An 18973-nucleotide genomic window follows, 5' to 3' on the forward strand; every position below is an offset into this window, starting at 1 on the left:
TATGTTTTTCAAAAATGACTAGGAGATTGATGTCTCTCTTACCATCAACATTATCTTATCTATTGCTCCCTTTCATTGTCCCAGAAAGAGCCTGGGGCCCGGCCCAGCTACCTTACCTACTGTTCCTGAGAAGGATGCTCCGAGATTCCCTTCAGATGAGACCAGCTGTGTGGGAGGACCAGAAAGGTCAGTGAAGTTCACTGGCGCCTTCCTCAGGCCCAGAAACACTGGGAGTTTCACTAAAGAGGGTCTTTATACACGAGTCTTACACGAGAGAGGCAGAGAGCCAGTCCCTTCCTGCATGCAGGTGAAGTTGTGCTGAGATGACTCCAAGCGCCACTGTTGTGAGATGAGCCGAGTCCCTTTCATATTTGTGCTTAATACCTTTAAAAATCAGAATGACTTTATTGAGATACTAGCCACATACCATAGAATCCACTCATTTAAAGTGTACAAATGAGGCTGGGGATGCAGCTCCATGGTGGAGTGCTTGTCTAGCATGCACGAGGCTCTGGATTCCATCTCCAGCACTGCAAAAGAGAGAGAGAAAGAAAGAATATACAGTGTACGATTCAGTAACTTTTAGTGTACTTAGAGCTGTGCAACCATCAATTTCAGAACATTTTCTCCACCACCTGCACATCATACCTCAACCCCTCGTGCTCTCAGCCACAGGCACCCATTAATCTAGCTTATTGCCTTTTGAGGCAAATGGGTCAGTACTGGTTTAATCTCTGAAGCAGGTGTGGCTCATCAACAGCAGCCCAGAGATCTTGAGATTAGGAGCACGGGTTTCAGATGTGTGTGACAGCCAGATCCTCACACTTTCAGGGGACTGCCTGTTCTTTCCTAAGTGAAATGTTACCTGTAATTCTGCCGGAGCTGCTGCTTAAGTTTCATCCTTTGGGGGTAAGGAAACATGTGGACACGCACACTCCGGAAAAGCTCTGCAGTATCCCAAGATCTTGGGCTGTCGTGTGTGTGTGTGTGTGTGTGTGTGTGTGTGTGTGTTGTGCGTGCGCGCATGTGCACATTTGTAAACATGTGCGGTAGGGTCGGAGTCTAAATTAGTACCTATGTCTCCACCAACAGCTGCAGGCATTTTATAAATGATTTGATTCATATTTTGCACATGCAGAAAGAATGCATGGTCACCTGTTTTTCAAGTCTGAGCGCTTCCTCCAATTCCCAGCTGCCTCTGCTGTCCACAATAGTGACACTCGGGACTCTGGGCCAGTGTGGAGGCCTGTGCCACCCAAACAGATGCAGGCTAAGCTGCATTTGACGCCTGTTTCTGCTGCTGACCAGTGAAAAATTCCCTGCAGCCCTTGTTGGTATGTGCCTTACATTCCCAGTGAAGGCACAGGAAGGATGTTGGACTAGCTAGGGAAGCCTCTCCTCCGCCCAACAAGGGACTCCATCAATGCCTTTGGGTTTAAAGACGTACACACTTTATCTCCCTCTTGGAGAATTAGCCAGAGATAGAGCAGCCCAATAAATATTTCATGACTCATTGTTTTTATCACTTTAAAAAAGTCATCACATCTCAGTGTGCATTAGACGTTGTAAAATTTCTGGCCTGTTTGTAAGGTGTATAAAGGAAAGAGAGAACTCCACCGTCACAGTACCACCTGATGATTACTGTTTCAGTGTCTTAATGTCACTTCACCCATTTTTTTTTTAGCTTAACTGTTTACAGAATCATTTTTTTCCTCTGTCATCAAACTCTGTACAGACATTTCTCGGTGGCTAGGTTGCAAGGCTGGTCCCGGGCCCCTAGCCATGAGTCTTAGGTTCCTGCAGTGGTTCTGTTCACTTTGCTCCTGTTGAGACTTTTCATACACCCCTGGAGCCACGGGGTCCAATATGGTAGGCGCTGGCCAAGTGTGAGCAGGGATGTGTGAGGAGTGAGCACGAAATACACACCAGATATTGAAAACTCAGTATGAAGAAAAGAATATAAAAAATTCATTATTGATCATTTTTATACTGATTATATCATGTACTGGGTTAAAATGTATTTTGAAATTAAATTCACTTCTTTTTTGTTTTTAATGTGGCTCCCTCAATTTTTAAAAATTACATATGTGGCCTTTGCAGACATAACTTGCATTCTCTGTAGATTATTTGGCTCCGGGACTTGCTTTTCTCTGGTCCGTGGAGACCCAAGCATGGTAGAAGTTCAGGCTTCCCTGTGCCTGAGGCTCTTCGGGGAGAGGCCTCTTCTCTGTCCCCTATTGGTTGAGGCCTTCTGGAAAGAATTGTGATTATTCTTCCCCTCTCATCTGCCAGATGCAGTGACAGGGGAGGTAAACCCTGAGCGAATAGGCAGTGGGATCCCCTCTTATCCTTAGGAGGCAACTGAAGTTCTCTGGAAATGCACAGACCAGCTCTGTCCAATAGGAATGTGACACAGTCACAGAAGTACCCTTGAATCTTCTAGCAGCCACACTAAAAAAACCTAATCAGAAACTGGGAGCATTAACTTCAATATATTTTATTGAACCTAGTATACAAAAAATATTACCATGTTAACATAAAATTAATGTAAAAATTATTAAGGCAATAAGCTGCAATCTTATTTTTTAAATATATATGTTGTCGATGGACACAACACCTTTATTTTTTTATTATGTGGTGCTAAGGATTGAACTCAGGCCTCACATGTGCTAGGCAAGTGCTGTACCATGTGTTATACTCACAGCACATCTGGATTTGGACTGACCCCATTCCTAGCACTCCACAGCCAAAGGTGGCTAGTGGCTCCTCTCTTGGATATTCTAGCTATAGAGACCTAAGGGCTTTGGCAATTGATCCAGAAGGCCATATCGTCCCACAGGACCCCACAAGATCCCTGTCTGCCCAGGGAGCTGATTCCTACTGGTTTAACACAAATGGCGAGAATGTTTCTTTTCCTTGGGGAGGAGACTCAGTATTCTTTCTTACCACAAAAGAGTTGTGAGTGTTGACTGAGCAGGTCTCAGAAAAGGTCCTACTAGGACTGGGGTTGCGGCTCAGTTTTAGAGCGCTTGCCTGGCATGCGTGAGGCACTGGGTTCAATCCTCAGCACCACTTAAAAATAAAATAAAGATATTGTGTCCACCTAAAACTAAAAAATAAATTAAAAAAAGAAAAGAAAAGGTCCTGCCAAGGCCAGAAGGTGCAGGGGCTAGGAGCAGAGGTGTTGCACTTGAAGGTCAAATCCAGCAGCAGTCCGTGGGAGGCTGGATGGTCAGACTTCCATGGATACTGCCAGGCGCTGCAGTGAGGAGGAAGTTCAAGGCCAGGGCCCTGAATTCCTAACCCAGCTCTGCTTTACTAGCTACACACCCAACCTCACTTCATTCACCCATAGAATGGGGACAACAGCACCAGTACCTGCCTCATCAGATTGCCAGGAAGTTGAGAGAGATCATTGGTTAACATGTTACACTGGCAGTTTCTGGTGCTCAGTGGTGTTAGGTTCCCTGTCAGCATTTTCCTAGTTCAGAGAGTTGAGTGACCACGTCTCTGGTGTGGAACTGTTTCTGGGAGATCAGTCAATGCTTCTGAGACTGAGGAGCACAAGTTGGCTATTTTTCCTTTCTTGCATAGAATTCTTTGCCTGCTGAAATATCTTGCTTTGGAAGATATTTGGCTACACTCTCCTACAGTGTAGCCCACAATAATCTGCAAGTTAAAAATTTTTGAGATTGCTTTTACTGTGATACATTGTGTGTCTTTCTTTGTGTGACCTCTTATATTGTTTTTTTGCCATTGAAATTATGTTTTAAGTCACTAGGAGAGGGGCAAAGCAAATCACACCCCAAATTTCTATCCTCTTATTTGATACCAGGTGACTCCCTGCTATTGAATTTTTGAAGATCCTGCTGACTTGAGTAGAACCTATAGCCCATGTCAAATTCTGCACCTGGAGGTCTCTTTGGCCGTCTTGGTGACAGGATGCTTGATAACCCAATATCATATGCACAGGCAGCATCAAGATGTTTCCTGATTTACTTGCCAACTTAGATACTGCAGTCGGTACTGCTGGTGATGTGCCAGGGGTAGCCTGTGGCTTTAAGTCCTAGCAGCCACTGCCTCACAAGTAGGTAAAGATGGACAGATGGCTCAGGGTACGTGCATGTCTGTACATTGTGTGGTCCTCCCCGTGGAGGAGTCTGGGACCCAGAGATGGCCTCATTGAAAGTGCTTGAACTGGTCTCACCTTTATAGACCACCTTCTATGTTGGGTAGAAGGGTCGGTTAGAATTTGACATCTTGGTTATACATCACTAATGTTCACATGTGGTTCTGGATGGATCTTAGATACCACCCTGCTATGTTTGCTGAGCATTTATTTAAAGGGTTTTTTTCCCACTTGGAGAAAGGTATTGTGTTCAATTATTAGTGCATTTTAAGAGAATTTAATTGTTCCCAGATTGCCTAGCGTCTTTGTTCAGATCTAGGCTGAATCACAAAGGGCGGCTGGGTTGAAAAGTTGAGGAAAGAACAGAGAGGGATGGTTGGCCTCTTGCCGAGGAAGCGCTGGCAGAACCTGAAAGCCACACGGGAACCGCCCCTCTCCTGTCCTCCCGCGCCACCTTCCCACTCGGTCTCTGTTTCTCCCTTCTCTCTCGTCACTCCTAAAACTACCAGCTGTGACGCCATGTTTTCAAGTTTAAGAATAAGACCAGAGGATGACTACAACTGTGTGAATTAAGCAAAAGGAAAACAGTCTCTTCCAACATCGTTCCCTCAGCTATAGCCAGGACAGCAGATCTCGGTCCCTGGGTCTGATCTTGTAGCAACCTTCTTCCCCTCTGGGGGGCTGTTGAGGAAGACGGATTCCCCTGCATTTCAGCCACCTCCCTGGTGGTGGTGATGATGATACAACAGTGTTTCCAAAGCCTCAGGAAAGTGCCTGGTGTACAGTCGGAACATGATAAAGAAGTAGGGAGCCCCAGGAACTGAGGTTGGTCTCCAGCCAATCTGCATCTTTGTGCGTTGGTGGCTGTCTGTCCAGTGGGGTTCCTTCGCTTACCCAGCCTGGCACATAAGGAGCTCCTGCATGGAATGAGATCACAGATTCAAAAGACGGCAAACAAGGTAGATTTGCTTAACTGCGCACAACTTCAATCATTGTGAACCATCCTGTATAAAAGCCAAAGGGCTCTTTGACATGTAGCCTTTAAGTCCCGAAGCTTTAGTGTTTTATAATTAAAGTGAATTTCCCGAGAGGTAGATCTGGCATCTGGGCAAGTGCCAAGTCTCCCTGGAAAGTCAGTTTATGAGGTACCTACACAGAAGGTGCCCGTCTCCTCGGAGGCAGGGGCCAGATTCTCTGCAGGTGGCTGGGAGAGGGTAGCCACCCCTTTGGTACTCCAGCTCCTCTGCCCTGGGGCCCCTGTTACAGTGCACCTGGGCCCAGGGGAGCAAAGAGCCACTCCTGCTCCTGGGAAATCCAGGACCAGTTTTAGGGCAAGGTGATGATTTTCCAAATTGCTTGTGTCCAAACTGACCCAGCTGTCCTTCCTGCAGCCTGTCATCAGGGTCACCGGTAGGAGCGACAGCATCAGACATGGTTTGGGGCTTGTTCCAGGAATAATGTTTGAGAAGTGGACCTTGGACACTCTCCTGGGTAGAGCTAGAAAGAGAGTTGGGGGCATTCTTATTTTATGGAGGAGGAAACAGGCTTCAGATAGGGAGGACTAGGGAGCTGACTGGCTGCAGAGTTAGAACAGGACTCTGGCCCCTGGCAGTTGACATCGCACTTTCCCTGATTGTCCATGCTGAGCCCACTGCCAACCGCAGCCACCCCAACTGTGCTTCCAGGCTTTCAAGGAGACGGCCCCACTCGGGACTAGAGCACGACAGACACAAGACTGGCTGTCGGCAGAGCTCAAGTTCCAACCCGGAGCCAGGCACGGCAGCACACGCCTGTGATCCCAGCTGCTCAGGAGAGGCAGGAGGAACACGAGTTCAAAGCCAGCCTCAGCAACAACGAGGCACTCGGCGAGACCCTGTCTCTAAATAAAATGCAAAATAGGGCTGGGGATGCTTCAGTGGTGAAAGGCCCCTGAGTTTAACTCTCTCCCCAAAAAAGTTCCAACTCGGGTTCTAGCTCTGTGACCTGGGAGCTGCTATTGCCCTCTCTGAACCTGTTTACTCTCCTGTAAAACGGGACCCAATCTTTCCTGTACAATGCGTTTAGGATTAAGTGAGCCATTTTATTAAGAGCACCTAGCACAAGGACTTGATAAAAGTTCCCTTTCACTTAGTTCTCCCTGTTGCTTTTATATCCAGCAACACCTCAACCCTTAGGGATGTTCTGTTTGTGTCCCCTTTTTTTGCAGTTGAGAAAATGGAGGGTCCAACAGGTCACATGGTCAGAGAGCTAACAAAGAGTAAGAGCAAGGACTGGACCCTCTCTTGTGGAAAGCTCCTTGGACCTCAAGGCCATGTTTAGAACCCTGATCATCAACCTGCCCGCTGGGTGGACCCTTGGGGAGGTTGTTCTTGGAAACAACACCGTCCACGAAAGCTTCCTACAGCCATGGACATGTTCTGTATCTCCTCTGTCCAATATAGTGGCCGCTAGCCTCCTATGGCTTTTGAACACTTGAAGTGAGGCTGGTGCTGGGGAACTGAATGGCTGGTCTCGTTTGGTTTTAACTAAACAAGCTAAAATTGAAACTGAATTAGCCGCATGGGGCTGCAGGAGAGCAGAGGAGAGTGACCCTCACTTACTGCATAGGTTCTGTGTGTGAAGCCCTAGAAGTTTCCTAGGCACCTCTTGGTGCTCACAGAGCATTCGATTCCTTCCCCCTCAGCTTCCTGGCCCTGTGCCTGGGAAAATCAGGTGGTGGAGTCTTTGTGGTGCTGGGGATGGAACCCAGGGCCTCCTGCATGCCAGGCAGGCCCTTTACCACGGAGCCACACCCCAGCCCCCAGCTGATTGTGTCCTTAGAGGGTGGAGTCTGAGGTGTGTTCATGACACAACTGTGCAGCAATAAGGACCCGCAGGAGGCAACACCTTGGCACTGGGCCAAGGAGGCGCACTCCTGGCCCACCAGCAGCCTGCTTTTGCCAGTGGCCTCACTCCCAGGCCTGCAGAATGGCCTGTCCCTGAGCAGATGGTGTTGCAAGGTCAGCTGGCTCGCAGCAGCTGGGGACCCCTACCTACCTGCACTCCCCCCAGCAGCCCCACCCACTAGGGTTCCTGGAAGGGAGCCAAGTTGAACAGAGTTGCCGTCTTCCGGTTGACGTCTCTGTACTATTCTTGTCCTAAGAAACCAGCAGGGTGAGAAAGGCTTAGCATGCAGTGTCAACAGGCCCCAGCTCACAGCACCTGGGCCCGACTTTCCTTTCTTCTTTCTTAATGCCTCTTAAGTTGTCTGCAATGTTAAATATTTTAGCAGCCTGTGATTCCGACAGAGACTGTGGAAGGGTTTCTGTTTCCAGAGAAGGCCCTGCAGGAGGCCTGATTACCGATACCCTTAGTGCCCTTTCCTTCTGCAAGGCTGGCACCAAGAGGTTAGGCAATAAGAACCTCAGGGGAAGGACACATCCAGGCCTCACGAAGTGGGGGATGGACCGAGAGAGGATCCCAGGATGCAGAGGCTCAGCCCAGTGCTGAGCCACCATGGCAGGAGGAGAGCAGGGCCCTGAAGCTGCCCCTGGTGAGTGGGGAGATCTGGGGGAGGAGGCCCGGGCTTGAGGAGATCAGGCTGCAGGCCGAGGTTCAAGCCCTGCTCCCACTCTGTTGGGGGAGGCACAGGACTGTACCAAGCCTCGGCAGGTGAATGGGCTGATGTGTCCAGGGGGTGAAGGAGAGTGGAAATGGGAGTAGATGAGGCAAGATAGCACGCCTTGACTGTGATTGTGCACTCCATGGACGAGGCTCTGAGCTGGGGGAATTTCCAGGCAGCTCCATCCGCACAGCAGATCAGCAGTCACCCAGTGAATGTGCTCGCAGGCAGGTGCTCAGAAGGGAAGCTGGGGTCTCACCTGTGGGGGAAGGGCTGGAATGGCACTCGGCAGCGTGGGGCACTGGCTCCTCCACCGGGAAGAGCTCTGGGGTGCACGGTCAGGGGCAGGCATGTTGATGCGATATGGTGGAGTGACCACAAGGCTGCTGACTCTACACCCAGGGCTCAGCCTGAGAAGTCGGGCATTCGGGGTGCCTGTCTACTCCTCTGTGCCTTCTTTAAAGCACAGCACACCTTCACCTGCCTGGACCTCGTACCTCCAACACAGGATCAGGAAGGGCATCAAGGCCTAAGTTCTTGGCCTAGAAGGGTTTGTGGTCATTTGGATGTAGAGTCATTTCAGCCTCTGGCCAGGAGGATAAGCTATGCTCTTCTTCCTTGGGGAACATTAGACTCCCAGGGCATGGCTCTTGGTTACCCAGCACCTGATACTCTGCATGATGCTATAAGTGTCCGTTGAATAATTGAATGCAGCTAGCTATCAGGTGTGTTTGAAGGTTCCTGTTCTAGAAAATGAGGTCAGACAGGACTTTGGAGGCAGAAGGCTGAGTCTAACTTCCGGTCTGCTATTAGACTCTTCAACCTCAAGCAAGTTCCTCAGCTACTCAAAGTCTCCATTTCCTCATGTGAAAAATATAATACTAGGGTCCACCCCTTAGAATTACTAAGGAGATTATATAAAAATAACATGTGAAAAGCCTATCAGCCTGCCTGCAGGCCTGCGGTAAGCACTTAAACACCAGGGCTTATTGTTTTATCATTACTATCATTATCATCACCATTTGAATCTTAATACTATTATCAAGGTAGATGCGTGGTAAGGACTTGTGTTTTTACCCAGTGGCTAATTGGAACTTGCTGAAGTTCAAATAGTTGGCTCTGGTTTCTTTGGAATGTGCTAGGGCCCTCTAATGCCCTCCCATCCTGTGGCCACCTCCGACAAGGGTGGCCTCAGTGTTGCAATATTGTATTGGATGCAAGGTCAAACCGTCTGACACTCGCAGTGAATGCAGTCTTGCTTTGGGGTTAGCCTCTTGCCAAGAGTGGCTGCAGAAGGCTGAATGCTAACATTAGCAGGAGCGAGGAAGTGCCCGCGTGGGTGAGCGGGCATACCACTTGGGAAGCAAGTGCTGAGTGCATCTCCCGGGACAGACTGCCTTGACTGTCTGGCCATGAAGTTTGGAGCTGCCAGCCTATCCCAAGCTTCTAGAGGGAGGGGCAGCCTGGAGAGCTGCCTGGCCCTGCCGGCCTGCTGGATGCCACAGCACAGTCCTGGAGGAAGAGACCCTTTCTGGCAAGTGACCAAGCAGCTGGTATTTAAGTGCACATGGCCAGAGCTGGCAGACAGTGAGAATCTGGAAAGGGTGGGAGTGCCAACCCTGGGCTTGAGGTCTCAGCCCTGGGCCAGACTGCCTTTCTGGGCCATGTAGGAAGGATGTCTGGGCAGATGAGCCTCTGGCTCCTGATGCTGGGTAGCAAGGATGCCGGCCTTGGAAACGGGAGCCACACCACGCCTGGCTCAGGCATTCACAGTCGTGAAATGTCAGACCCAGAAGGGCCTTCAGGATCTTCTGCCGCCTCATTTTACAAATGAGGGACCTAAGACCTGGAGAGGGTATGTGTCTCCCTCAAAGCCCCACAGCCTGTCAGGGCCACTGATCCAAATCATTGAATATGTTTCTCTGGTTTCAAGATCAGTGTTCTTTTTTCTCAACCCACCGACACACTAGTGCACAAGTGACACTGTTGCCAGTTTCAGGAAACATCCCTAGAGCAAGTCTGTAAGTTTGTTGTTCTAGATTGTTTTCTGGAAGCAGTGGTGGTTTAACATAATCTTGAGCTTGGGTTGTGTCTGAGGAAGCTGCCTCTGCAGGCTTGCTCCTGCTTTTTGGCAAAACAAGCCAGGCTGCAGCCTCTGTGTTGTGTGGCTGGCCTTCCTTTGCTGTGTCTGAGGGCCTTGCAGGGGGATTGCAGGAAAGCACCACGAAAAGTGCTCCCAGGTTCTCCAGCTCATGGGGATGCAGGGGTGCAGAGCGGGAGCACCAGCTGGGTTTTCTCCCACAGGGGAAGGTCCTGCTGAAACTCGAGCTCTGCCTGCTCCTGCCCATGTGTCTGTGGGAGCCCTCTCCTGAGAAAACCCTCAGAACACACCATGGTCTGGTTCAAGTTTCTTTGCAAACAATTGGGCCATGAATCCTTGGGAGAAAAAATGTTTTTTTTTTTTTTTTAATTTTATTATTTTTTTATTGGTTGTCCACAACATTACAAAGCTCTTGACATATCATATTTCATACATTAGATTGAAGTGGGTTATGAACTCCCAATTTTAACCCAAATGCAGATTGCAGAATCACATCGGTTACACATCCACAATTTTACATAATGCCCTATTAGTAATTGTTGTATTCTGCTACCTTTCCTATCCCCTACTATCCCCCCTCCCCTCCCCTCCCATCTTCTCTCTCTACCCCATCTACTGTAATTCATTTCTCTCCTTGTTTATTTTCTCATTCCCCTCACAACCTCTTATATGTAATTTTGTATAGCAATGAGGGTCTCCCTTCATTTCCATGCAATTTCCCTTTTCTCTCCCTTTCCCTCCCATCTCATGTCTCTGTTTAATGTTAATCTTTTCTTCCTGCTCTTCCTCCCTGCTCTGTTCATAGTTGCTCTCATTATATCAAAGAAGACATTTGGTATTTGTTTTTTAGGGATTGGCTAGCTTCACTAAGCATAATCTGCTCTAGTGCCATCCATTTCCCTGCAAATTCTATGATTTTGTCATTTTTTATTGCTGCATAGTACTCCATTGTATATAGATGCCACATTTTTTTTATCCATTCATCTATTGAAGGGCATCTGGGTTGGTTCCACAGTCTAGCTATTGTGAATTGTGCTGCTATGAACATCGATGTGGCAGTATCCCTGTAGCATGCTCTTTTAAGGTCTTCAGGGAATAGTCCAAGAAGGGCAATAGCAGGGTCAAATGGTGGTTCCATTCCCATCTTTCCCAGGAATCTCCAAACTGCTTTCCAAATTGGCCGCACCAATTTGCAGTCCCACCAGCAATGTACAAGAGTACCTTTTTCTCCACATCCTCGCCAGCACTTGTTGTTGTTTGACTTCCTAATGGCTGCCAATCTTACTGGAGTGAGATGGTATCTTAGGGTGGTTTTGATTTGCATTTCTCTGACTGCTAGAGATGGAGAGCATTTTTTCATGTACTTGTTGATTGATTGTATATCCTCCTCTGAGAAGTGTCTGTTCAGGTCCTTGGCCCATTTGTTGATTGGGTTATTTGTTATCTTATTGTCTAATTTTTTGAGTTCTTTGTATACTCTGGATATTAGGGCTCTATCTGAAGTGTGAGGAGTAAACATTTGTTCCCAGGATGTAGGCTCCCTATTTACCTCTCTTATTGTTTCTCTTGCTGAGAAAAAACTTTTTAGTTTAAGTAAGTCCCATTTGTTGATTCTTGTTATTAACTCTTGTGCTATGGGTGTCCTATTAAGGAATTTGGAGCCCGACCCCACAATATGTAGATCGGAGCCAACTTTTTCTTCTATCAGACGCAGAGTCTCTGATTATTATCAAGCTCCTTGATCCATTTTGAGTTAACTTTTGTGCATGGCGAGAGAAAGGGATTCAGTTTCATTTTGTTGCATATGGATTTCCAGTTTTCCCAACACCATTTGTTGAAGATGCTATCCTTCCTCCATTGCATGCTTTTAGCCCCTTTATCAAATATAAGATAGTTGTAACTTTGTGGATTAGTCTCTGTGTCCTCTATTCTATACCATTGGTCCACCCGCCTGTTTTGGTACCAGTACCATGCTGTTTTTGTCACTATTGCTCTGTAATATAGTTTGAAATCTGGTATCGCTATACCGCCTGATTCACACTTCCTGCTTAGAATTGCTTTTGCTATTCTGGGTCTTTTATTTTTCCATATGAATTTCATGATTGCTTTATCTATTTCTACAATAAATGCCGTTGGGATTTTGATTGGCATTGCATTAAACCTATAGAGAACTTTTGGTAATATCGCCATTTTGATGATGTTAGTTCTGCCTATCCATGAACAGGGTATATTTTTCCATCTTCTAAGATCATCTTCTACTTCTCTCTTTAGGGTTCTGTAGTTTTCATTGTATAGATCTTTCACCTCTTTTGTTAGGTTGATTCCCAAGTATTTTATTTTTTTTGAGGATATTGTGAATGGAGTGTTTTTCCTCATTTCCATTTCAGAGGATTTGTCGCTGATATACAGGAATGCCTTTGATTTATGCGTGTTGATTTTATATCCTGCCACTTTGCTGAATTCATTTATTAGTTCTAGTAGTTTCTTTGTAGACCCTTTTGGGTCTTCTAGGTATAGAATCATGTCATCTGCAAATAGTGATAATTTAAGTTCTTCTTTTCCAATTTTTATGCCTTTAATTTCTTTCGTCTGTCTAATTGCTCTGGCCAGTGTTTTGAGAACTATATTGAATAGAAGTGGTGATAGAGGGCATCCCTGTCTTGTTCCGGATTTTAGATTTTAGTCCATTCAGAATGATGCTAGCCTGAGGCTTAGCATAGATAGCTTTTACAATGTCAAGGTAAGTTCCTGTTATCCCTAGTTTTTCTAATGTTTTGAACATAAAGGTATGCTGTACTTTGTCGAATGCTTTCTCTGCGTCTATCGAGATGATCATATGGTTCTTATCTTTAAGTCTATTGATGTGGTGAATAACATTTATTGATTTCCGTATATGGAACCATCCTTGCATCCCAGGGATGAATCCTACTTGATCATGGTGCACAATTTTTTTGATGTGTTTTTGTATTCGATTCGCCAGAATTTTATTGAGGATTTTTGCATCTAGGTTCATTAGCGATATTGGCCTGTAGTTTACTTTCTTTGAGGTGGCTTTGTCTGGTTTCGGAATCAGGGTGATGTTGGCCTCATAGAATGAATTTGGAAGAGCTCCCTCTTTTTCTATTTCCTGAAATAACTTGAAAAGTATTGGTATTAATTCTTCTTTAAAGGTTTTGTAAAACTCCGCTGTATACCCATCCGGTCCTGGGCTTTTCTTGGTTGGTAGTCTTTTGATGGCTTCTTCAATTTCATCCATTGATATTGGTCTGTTCAAATTGTGTGTATCCTCCTGACTCAGTCTGGGCAAATCATATGACTTAAGAAATTTATCGATGTCTTCACTATCTTCTATTTTATTGGAATATAGGTTTTCAAAATAATTTCTAATTGTCTTCTGTATTTCTGTAGCATCTGTTGTGATATTGCCTTTTTCATCCCGTATGTTAGTAATTTGAGTTCTCTCTCTTCTTCTCTTCGTTAGCATGGCTAAAGGTCTGTCAATCTTATTTATTTTTTCGAAGAACCAACTTTTAGTTTTGTTAATTTTTTCAATAGTTTCTTTTGTTTCAATTTCATTGATTTCCGCTCTGATTTTAATTATTTCTTGCCTTCTGCTACATTTGCTGTTGTTTTGCTCTTCCTTTTCTAGGGCTTTGAGATGAAGTGTGAGCTCATTTATTTGTTGGTTTTTTCTTTTTTTGAGGAATGACCACCAGGCGATGAATTTTCCTCTTAAAACTGCTTTCATTGTGTCCCATAGATTCTGATATGTTGTGTCTGTATTTTCATTTATCTCTAAGAATTTTTTGATTTCCTCCTTTATGTCTTCTGTAACCCATTGATCATTCAGTAACATATTGTTCATTTTCCATGTGATGTAGGATTTTTCCTTCCTTCTTTTATCATTGATTTCCAGTTTCATTCCATTATGATCAGATAAAATGCAAGGTATTATCTCCACCCCTTTATATTTACTGAGGGTTGCCCTATGGCATAATATATGGTCTATTTTTGAGAAGGATCCATGTGCTGCTGAGAAAAAAGTATATCCATTTGATGATGGTTGATATATTCTATATATGTCAGTTAAGTCTAGGTTATTGATTGTGATATTGAGTTCTATAGTTTCTTTATTCAACTTTTGTTTGGAGGATCTGTCCAATGGTGAGAGAGGTGTGTTGAAGTCACCCATAATTATTGTGTTGTGGTCTATTTGATTCTTGAACTTGAGGAGAATTTGTTTTATGAATGTCGCAGCACCATTATTTGGTGCATAAATATTGATAATTGTTATGTCTTGTTGGTGAATGGTTCCTTTTAACAGTATATAATGACCTTCTTTATCCCTTTTGATTAACTTAGTCTTGAAGTCGATTTTATTCGATATGAGGATGGCCACCCCTGCTTGCTTACGAGGACCATGTGCGTGGTATATTTTTTCCCAACCTTTCACCTTCAGCCTGTGTATGTCTTTTCCAATCAGATGTGTCTTCTGGAGGCAGCATATTGTTGGATTTGTTTTTTTAATCCATGATACCAGCCTATGTCGCTTTATTGGAGAGTTTAAGCCATTAACATTCAGAGTTACTATTGATATATGGTTTGTACTTCCATCCATGTTTGATTGTTTATCCTTTTTTTAAAAAATTTAGTTTGTTTCTCCATTATTATCTTTCCCCTCGCCCTCTGTCTTTACTGAGGCACTTCCCACTGATGGTTTTGGTTATTGTTTTTCATTTCTTCCTTGTGTAGTGTTTTGCTCAAAATGCTTTGCAATGCTGGTTTTCTGGCTGCAAATTCTTTTAACTTTTGTTTATCATGAAAGATTTTTATTTCGTTGTCATACCTGAAGCTTAATTTTGCTGGATACAGAATTCTTGGTTGGCATCCATTGTCTTTCAGTGTTTGAAATACATTGTTCCATGACCTTCTTGCTTTCAGTGTCTGTGATGAAAAATACGTTGTTAACCTTATTGGTTTACCCCTGAATGTAATCTGTCTCCTTTCTCTTGTAGCTTTTAATATTTTCTCTTTTTTCTGTATATTGGATATCTTCATAACAATGTGTCTTGGCGTTGATCTACTGTGATTTTGTGTGCTCGGTGTCCTGTATGCATCTTCATTTTGTATATCTGTTTCCTTTTTTATTTCTGGAAAGTTTTCTGTAATTATTTCATACAGCAGGTTACTCATTCCCTTGGTTTGAATCTCTGTACCTTCTTCTATCCCGATGACTCGTAAGTTTGTTTTTTTTATGTTATCCCATAACTCTTGGATGTTTTTCTCGTGATTTTTTACCAGCCTTTCTGAGTTGGCTAGACTCTTTTCATGTTGATATATTTTGTCTTCATTATCTGACGTTCTGGCTTCTACTTGCTCCACTCTGTTAGTGATACTCTCAATTGAGTTTTTAATTTGGTTTATCGTTTCCTTCATTTCTAGAATTATTGTTTGATTATTTTTTATAATCTCTATCTCCTGATAAAGATGCTTAACTTCTTCTTTTATCTGTTTATGTAATTCATTCTCAATGTGTTCTTTCGCTGCTTGAATTTGCTGTCTTGTATCCTCTTTAAGGTTCCATTCCATCTGTCTAAGGTGTTCCTTGAGTTCTTTATATGATCATTTTTCTGATGACTCTAGGTCCTCCTGAATATTTAGGCTGTCCTGCATTGTTTGTACTCCTTTTCTTCCTTGATTTTTGAAGCTGCTCATGTTACTTCTTGTTCTGTTTGACTGCTGAGTTACTGTTTACTCCTGTAAATTTATTTGATGCTGTAGCCGCAGGTTTCAATGAAGTTATCTCCTCCGCCGCAGTCTCCAAGTTTCAGATGTTCCGTGTATGGACCACCAAATGCTGCAGTCTGGCTGGGCACAAAATCACGAGCCACTCACACCTTGTAGATTCAAACAGCAACTCTTTATTCCCGAGCTCACACCGGCATGCTACACACGTTCTGGGGAAATCCACGTTCTGGGCCGAGAAAATGTTTTATCTTTTTATTGGCGCATACTAATTATGAAGAACAGTGGGTTTCATTGTGGCGTTTTGGACGTGCATACAACATACTTCGACCAGTTTATCCCCCAGTGTCTCCCTTTGTCCCCCCGCTACCCTGCCCCTTCCTCTACCCTAGTGGTCTCTCTTCTGTTTTCATGAGATCCCCTTTTGTCCCCTTTCTCCTTTCTAGCATCCAGACAAGAGAGAAAACGTATTATGACCCTTGTCTCTCTGAGTCTGGCTTATTTCACTTAACATGATGTTCTCCAATTCTATTCATTTTCCTGCAAACAGCATAGTTTCCTTTTTCCTTGTGGCTGAATAAAAGTCCCTTGTGTACATATACCACGTTTTCTTTTTCTGTTCTTCTTTTGACAGACACCTAGGCTGGTTCCACAGCTTGCTATTGTGAACTCTGCTGCTATAAACATGGATCTACGTGTATCGCTATAGTATGTGGACTTCAATTCTTCTGGATAAGTAACTGGATCATATGGTGTTTCTGTTCCTAGTCTTCTGAGAAACCTCCATACTGATTTCCACAGTGGATGTGCTAATTTACATTCCCACCAACAGCATGTAGCCCCTCCTCCCATCCTCGCTAGTGTTTATAATTATTTGTGTCATTGATGATTGCCATTCTACTGGAGAGAGACCGAATCTCAGTGAAGGTTTGATTTGCACTTTCCTGGTGCCTTGAGATGTTGAGCAACTTTCATTTTTTTTCATATAGTTCTTAGCCATGCGTCTTTCTTTTGAGAAGTGTGTTTAGTTCATTTGTCTGTTGAATGGATTTTTACTTTTTGATGTTGAGTTTTAAGTTCTTTATATATTCTAGATAATAATCCTCTGTTAGAAAAGTAGCTGGTAAACATTTTCTCCCATTCTATAGTTTCTTTCTTCACACTCTTAGCTGTTTGCTGTGCAAAAGCTTCTTGGTTCGACGCCATCCCATTTATTGATTCTTGGCATTATTTCCTGGACGACAGTGTTCTACTCAGGAAATCACTGCCTGGGCCAATGGGTTGGAGCATTTCCCTGTGCTCTCTTCTAGCAGTTGCAAAGTTTCTGGTCGTATTCCAAGGTCTTTGATCCACTTCGAATTGACTTTTGTGCAGGGTGAGAGATAGGGATCTATTTTCTTTTGGTATTGGGGATTGAACCCAGGGGCGCTTAACCACTGAACTACATCCCAGCTGTTTTTGCTTTTTATTTTGAGACCGGGTCTTGCCAAATTGCTATGGCCCCTGTAAGTTGGGAGGCCGTTCTCAAACTTGCCATCCTCCTGCCTCAGCCTCCCGAGTCACTGGGATTACAGGCACATACCACTGCAGCCAGCTAGGCATCTAATTTCAATCGCTTTACATATGGACTTCTTGTTTTCCCAGCACCATTTGTTAAAGAGGCTGTCTTTTCTCCAATGTAAGTTTTTGGCACCTGACAAAATGCAGAATTGAGTTTTGCCTGAAGGTGGGAAGTTTATTAGAAACCACCAGGTTCCCTGTGAGACTGATGTTTAAACTTCTTGTTTGGTTCATGTTTTATCTTTGGTGAGGAGGATTCTGTAAAAATGGGACATAGAAATAGCCCCAGTGGGGAGAAGTCTCTGCTTTCAGAAAGTCCCTTTCTGTATATGTGCTCAGGAAGTCTTTGTGGGATGACTGATGAAATACTGCCTCATCCCAAGTTGATACTGCCTTGGAAGTCGGCATCTGGTCTTCATTCCCCCAGCGTTGACGGTTAAACACCAAGAAACACCCACTGAGGCAAGTGCAGAAAAGTTTTATTTAAAAAGAGACCAAGAGAAGGGGACGCAGAGCTGGGTATCTGAGGGAGTGGGTGAGTCTTGCCTTTTTATAGATCCCAGGTTTCCTTCCTCCCCACCCTGTGACTGTACCAGGCAGAAGAGCAGCCTGGGGTAATCATTAGCCACTGCTTGTGTTGGGAGTAGGGATTCCCCAGAGGTATTAGCAACCCATTTCCTTTTCTTTGATAATCAGCCCATTGGCCCTCATCTTTCCATCCCGATCATTTACTACCTACCCTGACCACCTGTCCTTCACCCCGTCTTACAGTCACAAGGTACAGTGAGGAGATGCAACTCCCACTGCCTAGAGTGTTCCGTTCCTCCCAGCCCGCGGCCCTTTGTTTCTTGCTCAGTGTTGGGCCAGGGCCACTCACTCACAGTACCTTCCTGGTGCTCACTATTTTTGTAGCCACTTCAAGTATCGACTTACTATCTTTCTTCAAATTGCTTCCTATTTATTTCAATGTATTATTTTATTTTTGTCCCCAGCAGTTATCTGTAAAGTTCAGGGTTGGTGTGCTAATTGTCTTTTTTCCCTAACATGCTTTAATTTTTTTTTTTGTTTTTGTAGTTGTAGATGGACAGAATGCCTTGGTTTTATTTGTTTATCTGGTGCTGAGGATTGAACCCAGTGCCTCACACATGCTAGGCAAGCGCTCTGCCACTGAGCTACAGCCCCAGCCCCCTAACATTCTTTAAATGTGTTGCTATTAAAATACTCTAATCTGAGAAATCCTAACATAGTAACACCCTCTTATCCTCTGAAACCCAGCCTAACTATTCCTCTTTGGAAAACCTCCCCGTCCCTCTCACAAGGCTGGCTTCAGTATTCATTTTGGTCTCTGCTATGAGGCAGTCATTCCTTCCCTCAACTGTAGGAGCGGGCACAGGGGCCATTTGCATCTGATGTTTTAACCCTAGTGCTTAGCACAGGCCTGAGATCATGTAGTATTCAATAAGTGGTTTGAATAGTAAATGAATCCCTTTTAGCTGATAGAGGCTTATGCTGCCTGGCAGAGTGGGTGCCCCAACTAGGCACCCTGTGATTCTCTGAGAGTAACATGCTGTAAGTCAGGACCCCGCATTCCCACGATTCCACCTGGGTGCATGTCAACAAATCCCACATAGGAACTTGGATGTAGACACCCAACTCCCAGCAAGGAGCTAGTAAAACCTTCATCTAGGGAGGTTTGGCCTCTGTCCCTCTGCATCACAGGTTCCCTGTTAACCACCCAGCCGTCACATGTTTGCATGAAGTTGGGACGTCACTAGGCCAGGGCGGGGGTGGTGAGGGCTCTCCTGCTGCTCGGGCCTCCAGCTCTTCAGCTCCAGTG

General features: G+C 44.8%; 1 protein-coding gene across 28 annotated transcripts in view; it reads left to right on the forward strand.

Moving 5' to 3' along the window:
* TACC2 (transforming acidic coiled-coil containing protein 2) overlaps window positions 1-18973 on the forward strand; it is a 197624-nt gene that overhangs the window by 66421 nt on the left and 112230 nt on the right. For all 28 annotated transcript variants that reach the window (XM_081268755.1, XM_081268758.1, XM_081268760.1 and 25 more), the window contains one exon: window positions 85-186. In XM_081268755.1, coding sequence (XP_081124881.1) covers window positions 85-186 — 102 coding nt within the window. The remainder of the gene's footprint in view (window positions 1-84; window positions 187-18973) is intronic.

Source organism: Spermophilus citellus (genome assembly GCF_964194105.1).
Source record: "Spermophilus citellus genome assembly, chromosome: 15".
Lineage (NCBI taxonomy): Eukaryota > Metazoa > Chordata > Mammalia > Rodentia > Sciuridae > Spermophilus > Spermophilus citellus.